Source organism: Aotus nancymaae, unplaced genomic scaffold (genome assembly GCF_030222135.1).
Source record: "Aotus nancymaae isolate 86718 unplaced genomic scaffold, 86718_ANA_hifiasm-v0.15.2.pri h1tg000032l_0, whole genome shotgun sequence".
NCBI classification, from domain to species: Eukaryota; Metazoa; Chordata; class Mammalia; order Primates; family Aotidae; genus Aotus; species Aotus nancymaae.
In genome coordinates, this window is record NW_026988445.1 from 27812822 (window position 1) to 27832351 (window position 19530).

General features: G+C 38.0%; 1 protein-coding gene, 1 non-coding gene and 1 pseudogene across 6 annotated transcripts in view; 1 reads left to right on the top strand and 2 right to left on the bottom strand.

The window, feature by feature from the left end:
- The window catches only part of AKT3 (AKT serine/threonine kinase 3), a 327056-nt gene that overhangs the window by 116703 nt on the left and 190823 nt on the right, over nt 1-19530 (bottom strand). For all 5 annotated transcript variants that reach the window (XM_064383667.1, XM_021666932.2, XM_021666933.2 and 2 more), the window contains one exon: nt 15756-15887. In XM_064383667.1, coding sequence (XP_064239737.1) covers nt 15756-15887 — 132 coding nt within the window. The remainder of the gene's footprint in view (nt 1-15755; nt 15888-19530) is intronic.
- Nucleotides 104-9250, bottom strand: LOC110567447 (fatty acid-binding protein, brain-like; annotated as a pseudogene).
- Nucleotides 4237-4339, top strand: LOC135277632 (U6 spliceosomal RNA). Its single transcript, XR_010345242.1, has one exon. It is a non-coding gene; the product is annotated as a U6 spliceosomal RNA (small nuclear RNA).

Below are 19530 nucleotides of genomic sequence, written 5' to 3' on the forward strand. Positions count from 1 at the left end.
AGAATAATCTTCTAATCAACTATACTGTAATAGCAGGATAGCACTGAGACTTAAGTAAACAGGAAAACTGAAGAGCTCTTCCAGCTCCAGACCGCGAACATTTTTATGCCTTCTTATATTGGTGAACAGCAACCACATCACCAAAAGTCATAACCATTTCACCATCCTTAGTTTCTCTTATAAAATGTTTCTTTGTCATCCCATTTCTGTATATGAATGAGTTTATCTTTATCCAGACTAACGAACTTGCAGTTTCTGTCATCTGTAGTGGTTTCATCAAACTCTTCTCCCAGATGGAAACTAACCTCTGTGTTCCTGATCACCACCTTTTGTCTCCTTCCTGTCTGATAATTACTGTTGGTCTGTTCACATTTCCCACCTGCCTAGTGACAAAGCCCATGTCTAGAGCCCTCATGCACTCATCAAAGTTCTGTCGGTCAGCTTCCAGGTATTACATAAAGCCTCTTCTATCCTTGCCCTTTGCCCACTTTAGAGACAGAAGTGAGGATCTTCTGGTCTTATTGCCACTGGAGTCGTTTTCATTTGTTGTTGTTGGTTTTTTGTTTTGTTTTGTTTTGTTTTGTTTGAGACAGAGTCTTGCTCTGTCTCCCAGGCTGGAGTGCAGTGGCACGATCTTGGATCACTGCAACCTCTGCTTCCCGGGTTGCAATGATTCTCCTGCCTCAGCCCCTCCAGTAGCTGGGATTATCAGGCCCCCAACACCAAGCCCAGCTAATTTTCTGTATTTTTAGTAGAGACAGGGTTTCACCACATTGGCCAGACTGGTGTCAAACTCCTGGCCTTAGGTGATCCACCTGTCTCGACCTCCCAATGTGCTGGATTACAAATATGAGCCACTGCGCCTGGCCCAGTCTGTTGTATTTTAAAACAGCTAAAATGAAGGTAAAAGAGAGTGTTAAGGAAATTCTGATGCTCAAAAAGCTCAGATTTGGGTTAGTCTGAGCTATGGCTGTTAGCCTCCAGGATGCAACCCAATGGAAAATTATGCTGAAAAAAACAGACAGCATTTCTATGGCCTTTGGCCACCAAGAACAGTCCAAATGGTAGGTGAAAAAAACCAAGATACTACTGGAAGCAAGGGTTATAGTGTGAAGGAGGTATCTCACCTTGTGAATTGGCATTCATTGGGTTCCTGAAAAACATTTAAGAAAACAGATTGTGAGAGTGACTAACTTGGGGGAAATATCTTCGATTATGAATACTGCAGAATGAAGAAGTCGGCTTGGGTTGATGCAGGAGCCACAGCTTATTAATTACTGAACAATCATAGATGGCTGTACATTATCTAAACACACAACACATTGCTCCTAAAGGGACAGCTAGTCTGGTGGACTCGGTAAGAGCCATTGTAAAAGTTGTTTACCCTGAAAAGGGAAATGCTCCTTCCGCTCCTTTAAATGCCAAGTGGCACTCCATAGATGACATAGCTGATAAGCTGCATATGCAAACCATGCTGGATTCACTTCACAGTCATCAGGATGTTTGTTCATCCTTAATATGCCCTTTAGATCATGGTAAATACTGTGACTAAAGGGGTCCCTCTATGCAGGCATCTGATAAAACTGCTGCAAAATCTATCAATGGTCCAAGAAATGTGCCAGATTTTGTTGTCTCAGCTTCTTCCTATGTGTCTTACAGATGCTAAGAAAATAAGACTGAATCACAACTGAATGGGTAAAGGCAAAACAGACCGTCAAGGAAGTCCCAAGCAGGATGAAGTTTTAAATGGTTACTAAGAGATGAATCAAATGGACACTGATGGAGCTAGCACAAAGGTCTTAATGCTGCACTATCAGAGGTTAGGTTACCAATGCGAGCTCATCTTAGTCCCCCAACACTGAAGGGCCCTAAACAAACACACTCTAAGTGTCCTAACTTCATGGAATTCACCAAGCTGGGAGGCAAAAACGACAATGAAGAACCTCAGTTCAAATCATGAGAGGTGATGGGCTACCAAATTAATCAGGATGAGGATTGAGAAGGAACCAGGGTTTTTTTTAACTAATCTCCAAGTAGGAATTGAAGGCTAAATGCACACCTGTCGGTACAATAGAAGGTAAAAAAGAAACCTTCCAGGGGTTCCTGACATAGAATTCAGTGCCTGTGATTCCAAAACCATTGGTAAAGTCCTAGCAGGGGCAATAATTAGATGGACAGGATATAGGGATGAAATGTTTGACATTAATTAACATGTTTGAACGAACCAGGAAAACTTACACTGCAGAAAGCTTGTTAGTGTTCCCTTCAGTCAGAACATGCTAAATGAGAATCTATGGAACTTCCTCAGCTCACCTAGGTTGTTAATTTGAAACAGTATCATGGTGAACCAAAAGAGATTTATCACATGAATTAATGACATGTTAGACACTAGAGTGCTGTTACCAACAAATTCTCTGTGTTCTGTATGAAAAAGGTGAATGACTCATGAAAACTAACAGCAGATAATCGAGTCTTGAATAACATGTATCATCTACAGCATCAGCAGTCTCTGAGATGGCTTCAAAAGTCCTCAAAATAAAACAAGCTAAAAGAGAAATATTCGGCCACACACAGTGGCTCACACCTGTAATCCCAGCACTTTTGTAGGCCAAGGCAGGAGGATCACTAGAGTCCAGGAGTTCGAGACCAGCCTGGGCAACACAGTGAGACCCTGTTTCAATTAAAAAGAGACAGAGACACAGAGCGAGAGCGAGAGAGAGAGAGAGAGAGAGAGAGCGAGAGCGAGAGCGAGCGAGAGAGAGAGAGAGAGAGAGAGAGAGATACTGAGACTGACTCAGAGATCTTGCAAATGCTTTTTTTCAGTCCCAATCTCAGGAAAAAACCAACTGCACTTTGCCTTCAAGTGGAAATGATCCCAGTTTAAACTTACTACACTGTTACAGGTTTATCTGAATTTATCAGCTTACCATTATAATTTGTTTAGAAGGGATTTTGACTTGATACAGGTCCAGATACAATAATATACTACACTGATGATACTATGACAGTATCAGAAACCTATGAACAAGCTAGGGCTGACTTGAAAATAGTGGTGGCACACATGAATACCACAGGCTAGAGGATAAATCTAGCAAATACCCAAGGGTCTAAACCAAACTGTTAAATGCTTACCAATAACCTGGGCAGGAGCCACCCATAACATTCTACAGGCAACTAAAATTAAATTGCTGTTATTACATAACCATGAAAGTAAGCAAGAGGTATTCACTGTACCTGGTCTGTTTGGGTTTTACAGAAGAAAAATTCTGTATCTGGGGACTAGTGATAAATCCAATCCGTAAAACTACCTGAAAGGACACAAGAGTGGAGACCTAAACAACAGCAGGCTATTATTTAAGTTGGAGCAGCTCAATTAATGCCTTTGGATCCTTATGATCCATACTCATAAGATTTTAGAAGTGTCTGCAACTCATATTTAAACAGACTGGAGCTTATTGCAAAAAGTCCATGAATGCTGTTCAGCAGCAACTACTGGGATCGTGGACCAGACAAGAAAGTACAGAACACATCATTAGAGAGATGATTTGCTACGGGGCATTAACTGAAACTGCTTTTCTGACTAAAGGACATAACATAATCCTAAAACCTAAAATAACACATCTTGGGTAATGTCACAGAAATACTCTAACAAGTATCCAGAAGAGTTCCCTAACAAAATCAAAGTGGCTTAACAGGAATGCACTATCTGAGGAAGAAGACACTTATAATATTCAATAGAAGAAACCCTTTTTTTTCTTTTTTTTGAGACAGGGTCTCACTTTGTGTCACCCAGGCTGAGTACACTGGGGCAATCACAACTTATTGCAGGCTCGACCTCCCAAACTCAAGCAATCCTGCATCTCAGCCAACTAAGTAGCTGGGACTACCAGGTACATGCCACTGCATCTGGCTAAGTTTTATTTTTTTTTGTAGAGATGGGATCTCACTATGTTATCCAGGCTGATTTTGAACTCCTGGACTCAAGTGATTCTTCTGCCTCAGCCCCCCTAAATGTTGAGAATACAGCCGTGAGTCACTATGCTTAGCCTCCTCTTTTCTTCCAGACCAACTTTGGAACAATCTGAGAAGTTATCAGATCCTATTGCCACAACCTACTTTTCAAATGTTAGTGTCTTACAAAGAGCTCTCACTGATCACCAAAATGTGGCTTGTTTTACAGATGGATGGCAGATCAAAGGTGATCAGCCAGCCTCATGTTTAGAAGGCTGTCACACCGTGCTTGCTTCGGCAGCACATATACTAAAATTTGATACAGAGAAGATTAGCATGGCCCCTGCGCAAGGATGACACGCAAATTCATGAAGCGTTCCATAGTAAAAAAAAAAAAAAAAAAAAAAAAAGAAGGCTATCACACCATGACTGACTGATATGAAACTGATTCAAGACGTTAATAACAAATCAGCTCAAGGGGCTCAATTGTACACTGTTTTCCTTGCAATGATGGAAGAACTAAACAAACATAAAAGCCCTGATGTGTGGATGTACACCCATGAATGGGCTATGGCCATTTGCCTGGTCATATGGTTAGGATGGGAGGCATTAAAAACCTAGACTAATAAAAGGATGCGCCAGGCGTGATGGCTCATGCCTGTAATCCCAGCACTTTGGGAGGCGGAGGCAGGTGGATCACCCAAGGTCAGGAGTTCGAGATCAGTCTGACCAGCATGGTGAAATCCCGTCTCTACTAAATACAAAAAGTTATCCAGGTATGGTGGGACATGCCTGTAATCCGAGCTACTTGGGAGGCTGAGGCAGAAGAATCTCTTGAACCTGGGAGACAGAGGTTGCAGTGAGCTGAGATAGCACCCTTGTACTCCAGCCTGAGCAACAAGAGTGAAACTCCATCTCAAAAAAATAAAGAAATAATAAGTGGATTATTAATGAGGCAATGGCTCCATGAGAATCATTATGAAAATTTAAGGGGTGCATTAAAGTAGAACATGTTGATGCTCATCAAAAGAACTTTCTTTAGGATCAGGAGATGAATGGAACCAGCAAGTGGATGTCCCAGCATGCTTGTTTGAGGTGGCTATCTGGATCCCCAAAATGAGCAGATATGGGAGACATGCAGCAATGCAGAGATGGGCTGACAACTGATGTATTCCTCTTGTACCCTCTGATGCACAAAATTCCAATAAGAGCCATTCTGTCTGCCAGAAAGGAAGAAAGAGACTGCAGATGACTATGGTGTATATTCCCCAGGAAAAAGTCCCCCCATTCCCATACACAGTTGGCAAGTAAACTACACTACTGCCATTATCTCCAGGAGGCTATAAATGGTCATTCTTAGAAATAGACATTTACACTGGACTGAGCTTTGCACACCCAATGGGAGATACAAAAGTTCAAAATATTTTAAGATGACTGGAACAGAAGATACTGCATCCCCACCAAGTTACACGTCATCAGACCAAAAAATATATTTTATAGCCCACAGTATCCAAAAACAAGCAAAGAGGTTATCATATCAAATAGACATATCATGTTAGATATCATCCTCGGAGTAACAGCCTGATAGAGAACAGGAATGGGAAATAGAAACATTTGTCTAAACAAATGTATGCTTCACAAATGTATGCTCACACTTGACCTGAGGAGGGCTAAGGGAAGGTCCCTGCTCCGTAGATTCCTCCACTTTACTGGACATGGGGAAGTGGGCGTGGAGGAGCACGATCTTATCACTATACAGTTCTTAGCTATATCACCTCAACTTTCCTTTTTCCTATAGAATGCAGTGGTCCTGGGAGCAGGAAGACAACTGTGGATGCCCAAAGCAGGAATGATCCCTAACCAAAAAACTCTAATTAGACTTTTAAACCATTATTCCGTAGCTCCTAAGGGCCTAATGAGATGGACTGTGCCTTCACCCCATGTGGAGTTGACTGGGAATGCAGCTGCACTGCCTAGTAGTCAGAGGAGTCCGCTAGCTCTATAACCATGTAACTCAACCCTGAAAGAATATGAATAAACTGAGGAACAGGCACTTAGTAGACTACTACTGCTGCAGGCCATCTGGTACAGATATCCCTTCCAAAGGTGGAAAAGTTCACATTCTGGGTACCTGACTGTATTCATTTCCTGTGGCCTCTATAACAAAATAGCATCAAAACGTGATGGCTTAAAACAACAAAAATTTGGCCGGTTGCAGTAGCTCACACCTGTAATTCCAGCACATTGGGAGGCCAAGGTGGGAGGATCACCTGAGGTCGGGAGTTTGAGACCAGCCTGACCAACATGGAGAAACCCTGTCTCTACTAAAAATACAAATTAGCCAAGAATGGTGGTGCATCCCAGTAATCCCACCTACTTGGGAGGTTAAGGCAAGAAAATCGCTTGAACCCAGGTTATGGTGAGCTGAGATCGCACCACTGTACTCCAGCCTGGACAAGCGTGAAACTCTGCCTCAAAAAAAAAAAAATTTTCTCATAGTTCTGGAGACCAGAAGTACAAAATCAAGACTGGCAGAGACATGATCCCTCCAGAGGCTCTGAAGAATACATTCCATGCCTTTCTCCTAATTTCTGGAAGCTGCTGGTAGTCTTTGGCATTCCTTGGTTTGAAGCCACATTAGTCCAACCTCTGCCACCTTTATATCACCTTCTCCTCCGTGTAGGTGAAATCTCTGTCCGCCTCACTCCAATAAGGATGCTTTCTCATTAGATTTAGGTCCCTCCCAGATAATCAAGGATAATCTACTAAGATTCTTAATTCTATCTGCATAACTATATATGCATATACTCTTTTTCCAAATAAAGCAAGAGTAATAGGTTTCAGGGAATAGGATGTGAACATATTATTTTGGGGTCCACCATTCAACCCACTACAGCTCATCCCATCCCAACATTCACCCCATCCCAATATCCCCAAAAGTCTCAACCAGCACAGTATCAACTCTAAGTCCAAAATCTCATTTAAATATCATCCGCTTGAAAGTCCCAAGTGTTAGAGATTCTGTATATAATCCATCCTGGGACTAAATTCCTCTACATCTATGGACCTCTCACACTAGAAAACGAGTTATCTGCTTCCAAAATACAATGGTAGGAAAGGCCTAGGATAGATATCCTCATTCAGAAAGGAAGAAAGGGAAGAAATAAAGAGATCACTGATTCCAAGCAAGTTCTAAACCAAGCAGGGGAAATTGTATTAGATTTCAAGGTCTGTAACTAATCCTCAGTAATTTGTATTTCTGTTCTCTAGGCCCATGATGGCTCCATCAACCTCTGCCTTTGCAGCCTAATGGCTCCATCGTCTTCTGTCTCTGGCTTCCAATTCATTCTTTTTTTTTAAAAACTATAACATGCTTTCAGCTGACATCTATCAACTATACCATTTCTTTTACACTGACAAGGTTTATAACATTTTAAGTCTGTTCTATAACTATACTTAAGTCTTTGGTGCTTTGTCTATTGATAAATTCTAAAGACTGAACACCAATTTGGTGTTTGTGATGGTGTAAGTAAATGAATATTATTCATGGGACAACCAAATAGCATGGTCAGACCTGTAATGAAGGAAAGGTTACTCTACATCAATAAACCTGAGCCTCTCAAGAAACAATGTTTCATGTCTCAACCAAATTGCCTTTTTTTTTAATACAGGCATACCTTGAAGATACTTCAGGTTTTGTTCCAAACCACCACAACAAAGTGAGTATTGCAATAAAATGAGTCACACTAACTTTGTGGTGTCCCAGTGCACATAGAAGTTATGTTTACACTATACTGTAAGTGTGTAACAGCACTATGTCTAAAGATATGTACATACCTTAATTTAAAAATACTTGATTGCCTAAAGAGGCTAAGGGTCATTCGAGCCTTCAGCAAGTTATCTTTTTGCTGGTAAAAGGTCTTGTCCTGATGTTCATGGCTGCTGAGTGACCAGGGTGGCAGTTACAAAAGTTGAAAGTGGCTGTGGCCATTTCTTTTTTTTGTTTTTGAGACAGAATCTTGCTCTGTCACCCAAGCTGGAGTGCAGTGGCACGATCTTGGCATTCCAGCAATTCTCCTGCCTCAACCTCCCAAGTAGCTGGGATCACAGGCACCCACCATCAGGCCCAGCTAATTTTTGTATTTTTAATAGAGACGGGGTTTCGCCATGTTGGCCAGGCTGGTCTCAAACTGCAGACCTCAAATGATGTCCCTGCCTTGGCCTCCCAAAGTGCTGGGATTACAGGCATGAGCCACCATGCCCGGCATGGCAATTTCTTAAAATGAAAAAACAATGAAGTTTGCCATTTTGACTTTTTCTTTCATGAAAAGTTTCTCTTTCACATGCCATGCTGCTTACCCACAGCACAACTTTCTTCACAATTGGAGTAAATCCTTTCACAACCTGCCACTGCTTTATCAACCAAGCTTATGTGATACTCTACTTTGCTGTTATTTCAGCAATGTTCATGGTTTATCTTCTCAAAGACTAGATTCTATCTCAAGAAACCAGTTTCTTTGCTCATCCATAAGAGAAGCAACTCCTCATTTGCTCATGTTTTATCATGAGGTTGATAAAATTCAGTCCTATTTTCAGGCTTCACCGCTAATTCTAGTTCTCTTACTATTTCTAACACATCTGCAGTTACTTCCTCCACTGGAGTCCTGAACCCCTCAAACTCATCCATGAAGAATGGAATCAACCTCTTACAAACCCCTATTAATGTTGATATTCTTACCTCTTTCCATGGAGTCTGAATGTTTTTCAAGGCACCTAGGAATGGTGAATCTTTCCCAGAAGGTTTTCAATTAACTTTCCCCAGATCTATCAGCAGAGGAATTACTACCTATGACAGCTATAACCTTACAAAATATATTTCTTAAATTGTATGACTTGAAAGTTAAAATAATGAGCTGTAGAATTGACGTTGAGTTGGCAGGCATGAAAACAACATTCACCTCCTTGTGAATGTTGAGAGCTTTTGTGTATTTGGTGCACTGTCAATGAGCAATAATGTTTAAAAAGGAATCTTTTTTTCTGAGCAGGTCTCCACAATTGGCCTAAAACACTCAGTAGACCATACCGTAAGCATATGTACTGTCATCCAAGCTTTGTTGCTCCACTGATAGAGCACAGGCAGGGTAGAGTTACCATAATTCTTAAGGACCCTAGGTTTTTTGAAATGGTAAAGGAGCACTGGCTTCAACTTGGTAGTAGCATTAGCCACTACCAAGAGAGTCAATCTGCCCTTGGAAGCTTTAAAGCCAGGCACTGACTTCTCCTTTTTGGCTAGCCACATGCAGAAAGCTGAAACTGAACCCCTTCCTTACACCTTGTACAAAAGTTAACTCAAGATGGATTAAAGATTTGAACATAAGACCCAACACCATAAAAACCCTAGAAGAAAACCTAGGCAAATACCATTCAGGACATAGGCATGAGGAAGGACTTCATGACTAAAACACCAAAAGCAATGGCAACAAAAGCCAAAATAGACTAATCGGATCTAATTAAACTTAAGAGCTTCTGCACAGCAAAATAAACTATCATTAGAGTGAACCGGCAACCAACAGAATGAGAAAAAATTTTTGCAACCTACCCATCTGACAAAGGGCTAATATCCAGAATTTACAAAGAACTTATATAAATTTACAAGAAAAACATCAAAAAGTGGGTGAAGGATATGAACAGACACTTTTCAAAAGGAGACATTTATGCAGCCAACAAATCTATGAAAAAATGCTCATCATCACTGGTCATTAGAGAAATGCAAATCAAAACCACATTGAGATACCATCTCACGCAAGTTAGAATGGCGATCATTAAAAAATCTGGAGACAACAGATGCTGGAGAGGATGTGGAGAAATAGGAACGCTTTTACACTGTCGGTGGGAGTGTAAATTAGTTCAACCATTGTGGAAGACAGTGTGGTGATTCCTCAAGGATCTAGAAATAGAAATACCATTTGACCCAGCAATCTTACTACTGGGTATATACCCAAAGGATTATAAATCGTTCTATTATAAAGACATAAGCACAGGTATGTTCACTGCAGCACTGTTTACAATAGCAAAGACCTGGAACTAACCCAAATGCCCATCAATGATAGACTGGATAAAGAAAATGTGGCACATATATACCATGGAACCCTATGCAGCCATAAAAAAGGATAAGTTCATGTCCTTTGCAGGGACATGGATGAATCTGGAAATCATCATTCTCAGTAAACTGACACAAGAACAGAAAACCAAACACCGCATATTCTCACTCGTAAGTGGGTGTCAAACAATGAGAACACATGGACACAGGGAGGGGAACATCACACAACGAGGCCTGTTGGCAGGTGGGAGAGCTAGGGAAGGGATAGCAGGGGGTGGGGGGATTGGAGAGGAATAACATTAGAAAAAATACCTAATATTGATGATGGGGGATGGATGTAGCAAACCACCATGGCATGTGTGTGTGTACCTATATAACAATCTTGCACGAGCTGTACATGTACCCCAGAACTTAAAGTATAATAATAAAGAAAAAATAAAAATAAACAAATAAAACAAAGTTAAAAAAAAATAGAGAGAAAGAAAAAGAAAAAGGAAAAAAAAAAGTCCTAGGTGGCATCTTCTTCCAAAGGAAGGCTGTTTCATCTACAAGGAAAATCTGTGACTTCATGTAGTCATCTTCACCAATTATTTAGCTAGATCTCTGGATAACTTGTTGTAGCTTCTGTATCATCACCTGTGGTTTCACATTGCACTTTTAGGATATAAAGACCACGTCTTTTCTTAAACCTCACACACCAACCTCTCTTTGATTCCACCTGTTCTTTTGCAGCTTCCTACCTCTCTCACCCTTCAGAGAATGGAGAGAGTTAAGTCCTTGTTCTGGATTCAACTTTGGCTTAAGGGAATGTCACAGCTGGTTTGACCTTCTATCAAGACCACTTCAACTTCTTCCGTAGCAGCAATGAGTCTGTTTTGCTGGCTTATCATCAAATACAAAGGAATCCCAAATAAGATTATCAAAGATTTCTCATTAGAAACATTGAAGGCCAGAAGGCAATCAGTTGATACATTCAAAGTGCTGAAGGAAAAAAAATCAAGCAAGAATCCAACAAAACTATCCTTCAATGAGGCAGAGATTAAGACACTCCTAAGTAAACAGAAACTGAGGGAGTTCACTAGCACTGGACCAGTCATACAAGAAAAGTGGCCGGGCGCAGTGGCTCATGCCTGTAATCCCAGCACTTCAGGAGGCCGAGGCAGGCAGATCATGAGGTCAGGAGTACAAGACCAGCCTGACCAACGTGGTGAAACTCTGTCTCTACTAAAAGTACAAAAATCAGCTGGGCATGGGAGTGCACACCTGTAATGCCAGCTACTCGGGAGGCTGAGGCAGGAAAACCCCTTGAACCCAGGAGGCAGAGGTTGCAGTTAGCGGAGATCACATCACTGCACTTCAGCCTGGGCAACGGAGCAAGATTCCGTTAAAAAAAAAAAAAAAAAAAAAAAAGCTATAGAGAGTCCCTGTCCCTTCAGGTTTAAATATAAGGACACCAGACAGTAACTTAAGGCCACATGAAGAAATAAAGACCTCTGGTAAAGGTAAATACATAAAAAATTATGAAAGCTAGTATTACTGTAAGTTTCTGTTGTAATGCTACTTTTTGTTTTCTACATGATTAAAGAGATTCGTGCATTAAAAAATTAGTAGTCTCTGTTTTTGGACACACAGTGCATAAAGATGGAATTTAAAGATACCAACAACTGAAAGGAGTGAGAAAAGAGTTGTAAAGAAGAGTTTTTGAAGGTTATTAAAGTTAAAGTGGTATAAATTCAAATTAGAGTACTATAACTGCAGGGTATTAAATATAATCTACACAAAGAAAATAGCTAGTGAATATAAACAACAGAAAATGAGAATTAAAATGTTTCACTCAAAAATCACTTAAACACAAAAGAAGGCATTAATATAGAAAAGGAGGGACCAAAAAAGCAATGAGGCATATAGAAAATAAACAGCCAAAGGACAGAAACAAGTCCTTACCAGGACTCACTTTAAATGTAAATGGATTACATTTTAAATGTAAATGGATTAAACTCTCCAATCAAAAGAAAGAGATTGGGAAAGTCAATTAAACAAACAAACAAAAAGCATGATCCAACTCCATGCTGTCTCCAAAAGCTACAAAGAGGGTAAAAGTAAAAGTGAAAGAGAAAAAAAATATTCCATGAAAATATAGCAGTTCCCCTTATCAATGGAAGATATGTTTCAAGCCCCAGTAGATGCCTAAAACCATGGCTAGTACCAAACTCTATACAGTCATTCCTTGATATCCGTGGGGGATTTGTTTCAAAATCCCCCTGCAGATAACAAAATCCACAGATGCTCAAGTCCCTGATATAAAATAGCATAGTATTTGCATATAATCTATGCACATCTTCCCATATACTTTAAATCATCTCTAGGTTAAAATATCTAATATAATGTACATGATACGTAAATAGCTGTTATATTGCATTGGTTTTTGAATTTTTAATTTTATTGTTGTATTATTATTTATTATTATTTTTGAGTATTTTAAATCCATATTGGTTGAATCCATGGATGTGGAATACAGAGAGCCAACTGCATATACTGTGTGTTTTTATCACACTAGATATGATAAAGTTTAATTTGTAAATTAGGCACACCCTTTATATATGGATACTAAAAGTAGATTAACAACTACTATTAAAAGTAAATTAACAAAAATAATAAAATATAAAAATTGTAACAATACATTGCGATAAAAGTTACTGTGATGCATGTGGTCTCTCAAAATATCTCATTTTACCATACTCATCTACATTTAGACTGTGGCTAACTGGGGGTAACTCAAACCATGGAAAGCAAAACTACAGATAAAGGGGGTACTACCATAGTAACCAAAAGAGAAAAGAGGTGGCTATACTAGTATTGGACAAAACAGACTTTAAATGAAAAAGCCAGAAAAGACCAAATACAGCAAGATATAACCATTATAAACATTTACATACCTAATAACAGACCATCAAAGTATATGAGGCAAAAATGGAAAGAACTGTAGAAAGCACTGACCATGTTACAGTAACAGCTGGAGACTTCAACACCCTACCCTCTCAATGATTAATACAGCAACCAGACAGAAAATATGCAAAGCAATATTAAGATTTCAGTAACTCAACAAAGCAACTAAATCTAAGAGACACACACAAAATACTCTATTAGATATACACAGAATACTCTACCTAACAACAGAATCGACATTCTTTTCAAGTGCACATGGGACATTCTCCGGGATAGACCATATGCTGGATTACAAATTAAGTATTAATAAACTTTAAAAGACAAAGTATCTTCTCCAACTACAACATAAAGTTAGAATAATATAAAGGAAAAAAAAAATCCCAAATTTGTAGAAATTAAACAACAGACCCTTAATCAACAACAAAAGAAATTAGAAATACTTTGAGATAAATGAAAACAAAAAGATGATACACTAAAATTTATGGGATGCCACAAAAGCAGTGCTGAAAGAGAAATTTAAAGCCATAAACGTTTATGCTAAATAAGAGAGACTGCAAATCAACAAACTAACTTTAGAACTTAAGGAACTAGGAAAAAAAATAAACTAAACTCAAAGCAAGCAGAAGGAAGGAAAAAAATAAAGATTATATCAAGGCATAAAATAAAGTTAACAAACCAAAAGTTGGTTCTTTGAAAAGCTTAACAAAATTGATAAACCTTTACCTTGACTATGAATAAATGTATAAGGAAGGAAATAGAAAATCACCATTAGCACACCACAGTAATAATTATTATGTGCAAAATCCACGGATACGGATGTTCAATTGGTACATAAAAGTTTAAGAAAAAATAGGCTATTTATACAGTCTCAGAGTATTTCCTCTAACATACGGATAAATTATGAAAGGAAAAATAGCAACTTTACAGTGAAGAAACACAGTACGTACCACTGTAGTCAAGCAATCAAAGTTAACATCACCAGTAAAAAGATATCAACATCATTTCCTCTCTGAAATGATGCTCTGAGAAGGGCACATCAGGAACCAAACCCTAGGTCTTATTATACCCCAAAACTTCATACTGTTAATCATCTTGTTATAAATAAGCATATTTTCTTTCAAGACATTGATAAACAGATTTGTTGGGAGAAAGCACCAAGGTACTATATCAATCAGAATATTCTCATTTGTGAAATATACCAATTCTGTAGGGTTACTCAGAAAAGTGTAAGTAGTGAGAAAAGACAGTATCTAATAGGATATTCCCCAGTCTGATGAATGGAAATTAACTAATAGGGTGCAAGTGAGGCTAGCATATAAAAGGAAAAACATTAGTAATACACAGTAGGTAGTAATAATAATCATAGCAAATATAAAAATACATATTTAATTTTAATTTCATTTGATTTGTAATTTTTTTTAAGTTTATTTAATAATGATGGCATTTACTATTACACTTATTTATTCATTTAACCCTGAAAATAGCCATATGAGGCAGGTACTACTATTAGCCCTACTTTGTAGATAAGGAAATAAAGGCATGAAAAGTTGAATTACTCACTAGGTGGCATAACCTACCTGCATTATACTACCTCCCAGAAAATATCAGCTTAATTAATAAGTGCCAGCTAGGATGCTAAATGCCTTACATATCCTAATCCTCAAAATATTCCTGTCCAGAAGTTTTATTATACCAAATAAAAATAAAAAAAAAAACTAAGGCTCTGATTGGCTGCCCAAACACTGCAAGATATTTAGCACATTTGACTTCTACCTGATAACTGTCAGAAACATCCCTCCTCCTCACTGTGATAAGCAAATATGTGCCCCCCACAAACATTTCCAAATGTCCCTAAGACAGCAGTACTTCCCCAAAGTACTGCTTTAAAAAGTACTGGATGTTAAAGATTATTAGGTGACATGTGAACCTAGGTGCGTATGATTCCAAAGCCAATGTTTCTTCCAATAAAGGCACTGACTTGTAAAGGAGTTGAGATCAAAACAAACATACAAAGACAGGAAAACAAAGTTTCACAAAGTGTATGGGGCAATACACTCCAGATGAGGAAACTGTAGTAGCAAATAACTGAAAACTACATTAGTCTATAAAGTAAAACAGTAATTTATGTCATTTGTTGAAGTAAGACATAAAGCATGGACCAATTTGTAAAGTATTTGTAATATCTACTGAGGAAACTGGGATTTCTTTCAGAACTCTGAGAACCGACATCATTAACATGTTATTTATTTAAAAAGGTATAAGCTGAATAAAGGTATGAGGGTAGGAAGTAAGTCTTCCTAAAATAATTTATTTTAATTTCACCAATCCAGAATTTTCAAATCTATTTAGGATGCTGTTCCATTCAGTGTTACGTAAGCTTTAGAATTTATGAGTAAAAATCATCTACACTACTCTAGTCAATCTTGATAAGAAATTCAGAATAGGGGAAAATATTCAAAGCAATGCTAGTATAATTATGATATAGATCACAAAACATTCTTCCAAACACACAAACATGAACATTTCTATTTTCTTAAGAGACTAAAATAGCTTTAGTATATAATATGCAGATATTATAAACATCTGAAAACGTTTAATATTATAAATATTAACACACAAAAATTACTGTAGCAGTAGTCTACAACCGTATTTTGGTTGTTTAATGGAATTTGCATACTTTAGCATGTAAATTCAAGAGCCCACAAACACATGCGCACTGCAAACAAAAATTTAGTAATCAACTTTAATAATCAGTTACCTTTGCAATAATAACTTCTTTCTTCAGGATCTTCATAGCATAGTATTTTCCACTTGCCTTCTCTCGAACCAAAATGACTTTCCCAAAAGTGCCTTTACCTAGTAGTTTCAAATAGTCAAAATCATTCATTGTCTGAAAAATACAAATTAAAAATACAATATGAAGTATTTGATGCAATTTATTTGTTAGTATATATGTATATGTTTGCAGCATCCACTCAAAAATAAATTTTACCTATTTCTAAGCACATTTAAATGAAAAAGAATCAGACTGGCATTGGCTGTCTCATTAGCAACCATGGATGCTGAAAATAATTTAAGCAGTTCTCAGATATTGGAGAAAATGATTCTGAATCTAGAATTCCTCAGCCAAATTATCAGTTATATAAAAGGGCAAAGGAGAAAAAAAAATTATTTTCACTCATTTTTAAGGACTCAAGTTTTCAAGGATTTAGGTGTGCTGTTACCCCCAGAAAATGTGATAATCAAAAATGTTCCACACAAACAATTTCCAAATATGCCTAAAAAAGCAGTGCTTTGGAAGGAGCTGAGAATTTACTCTAGCAAAATCACGATAAAATCCAAGAAAGAAAAAGATACAAGATATATTTATAAGAAATGTTGAGAACCTCGTATAGCTCCGTAACAAGAAATCTAAGAAAGCAGTTGTTATTCCTGAGAGAATAATTGATGCAATTCAGAACAGCAAAGCAGGGAGTTCTAAGAGGAGTATCTTTAATTAATCTGTCTGTTTTCAGTTTCACTTCTCCTGCTTAAGTCAGGTTAATTCCAAGGATTTTGCCAATCACACTTAGCATTTGTCTCTACAGTCCCCTCTGTGTACACTTTTCCGGCTCTGTTCTATCAACATTCTTTCAGAAACTTCCAAACTTTTGAAAGCACTTGTGCCCTAATGCCCATCCTCAACCCCGCTTTTCATTTTTGTGGACTTGTCTTCTTTTGAAATTCCTTTACTATCATATTAATAGCTTTTTGAATAGAAGAGAAGGTGATTGTATGTGGTCAGTTTACTTAAATTTATACTCAGTTTAGAAGTTTATATATAACAAAATAAGTATTTAGGTTTTATCTTGAAATCACAAGTCACGGAAAATTTTAGTGCCTTTTATAACTTTTTTCTATCATTTATCTAAAGTAAACATGAGAAATGTTTCAAATCAATGTCTTCAGCTTCCACCTTAAGAAACTTTAAAAAAGCAAATTAAACCCAAAATAATTGAAGAAAATGATAAAGATCAGATCGGAAATCAATTAAATTTTAAAAAGAAAGAAAAACAATAGATAAAAACCAGGAAAATCAAAAGTTAGTTCTAAAAAATCAATAAAAATTGATAAGCCTCTAGCTGGGTTGGTCAGAAATAGAAAGAAAGAAGCACCAACTACCAATATCAGGAACGACAGAGGTGGCATCACTATAGAGTCTACAGATATTGAAAGAAACGTAAGACAATATTACAAATGGCATTTTGACAATAGAACTGACAACTTCGATGAAATGACTGAATTCCTGTAAAGTCTTAAGCTATGAAAGTGCACCTAAGAAGAAACGGATAAATTGATAACCCTATATTTATAAAGAAAAATTAAGTTTGTGGTTAAACATCTCTCATCCAAGAAAATTCCAGGTCCAAATGATTTCACTGGTGAATGCTACAGATATTTAAAGAAGAAATGACACCAATTTTATACAAACTCTTTCTGAAAATTAAAATGAGGAACACTTCCCATTCATTCTGAGGCCAACATCACCCTGATACTGAGATAGGAGTCTGGCAAGTCTGGTTTCCCAAGATGCAGGTCACAAAGCCCCTGCTGATAAAACAGGGTACGGTCAAGAAGCCAGTCAAAACCTACCAAAACCAAGATGGCTATGAAAGTGACCTCTGGTTGACCCCTCTGCACATTACACATTAATTATCATATATAATTCATGCCAAAGGAACCTCCCATCAGTGCCATGACAGTTTACAAATGACATGGCCTATCAGGAAGTTACCCTGTATGGTCTAAAACGGGGAGAAACTGTCAGTTCTGGGAATTCTCTGCCCCTTCCCCAGAAAACTCATGAATAATCCACCCCTTATGCAGCATATGATTAAGAAATAACTAAGAAAATGGCCAACCAGCAGCCTTCACGGCTGCTCTGCCTATGGAGCAGCCACCCTTTTATTCCTTTACTTTCTTAATAAAGCTGCTTTCACTTTATTCTGTTGCTTACTCTTGAATTCCTTCTTGGGTGAAGCCAAGAAGCCATGTGGTCTCCCAGGCTGAACCCCAATTTTGTGACAATACCAAAATTAGAGGAAAACAATGCAAGAAAACTATATTCCACTATCTCTTATTCACATTATATAACAATTCTTAAAATTTTATAAATTAATGCCTATATTCACTTTCAACATCTTTTGCTGTTCATAATTTTGATAATTTTCCCCAAATGTCAAGTTATAGTGTCTTCATTCAATAATATCTCTAGTTCAAAGGAAAAGATAAAGTAGCAAAAAGATAGGGAAAATAACAAAATATGTTTATTAATTCAACTAAAAATCAAACATGTAGCTCTAAATACCAAATATAATAAATCAGCCAGTGCCATTAAAACAAATAATAGGTAATATTAGATTTAATTTCATTAATAGAGTAGGAAAAATCAGAGAATACTACATAACAAGCTATTCGTGCCCAAAGATGGCTGCCACAAATTCCCATCCCTCCCTGTATGCACATTCTACTCTTCCCATGAAGGGGTAGAGTCAACTTTCTCTCTCCCTGGGCTATCCTTGTAGCTTGCCTTGAACACAGAATATGATTAAACTGATACTATGCCAGTAACAGACGTAGCCTTTAAGCCTGGCAGTCTACGCATTCTCTCTCTTGGAAAGCTCTAGAAAGCCATCTCTAACACTTGTTAGTCCACATTATCCTGCTGGAGAGAGAGGCCATGTGGCGACACTGTGGAAGAAAAGTTACCGCTCCGAGACAGAGCCCAAGTGGAGGAGAAGCAAGATACTATAGCCAACAGTCAGCACCAAGGCCCCAAACACATAAGGTAAGTTTTGTTGGATTTTCCAGCCCACCTATGTATCAGCTGTAGACAGCTACTTGAGAGCCATGCATGCAAGAGCAACGGAATGGCCCCAACTACAAAATCATGAGATATTTACATGGCTATTGTTTAAAGACATTAAATTTGAGGAAGTTTGTTCCACAGCGTGATGGTTAATAGGAGTGTCAATGTGACTGAACTGAAAGATGTGAAGTATTGATCCTGGGTGTGTCTATGAGTGTGTTGCCAAAGGAGATTAACATTTGAGTCAGTGAGCTGGGAAAGGCAGACCCACCCTTAATCTGGGTGGGCACCATCTAATCAGCTGCCAGTGTGGCTAGAATATAAAGCAGGCAGAAAAACATGAAAAGGCTAGACTGACTTAGCCTCCCAGCCTACATCTTTCTGCCGTGCTGGGTGCTTCCTGCCCTTGAACATTGACTCCAAGTTCTTCAGCACCGGGACTCAAACTGGCTTCCTTGCTCCTCACCTTGCAGATGGCCTATTGTGGAACCTCGTGATCATGTGAGTTTAAAACTCTTTAATAAACTCCATATATAGATATGAATATGGATATATATAACGAACTACCTCAAATTTAATGTATTAAAACAATAGCCATGTAAATATCTCATGATTTTCTGTGTGTGTGTGTGTGTCAATTTATCACTCAGTTTCATTTGGACATTATGCTCCTCATTTTTTATTT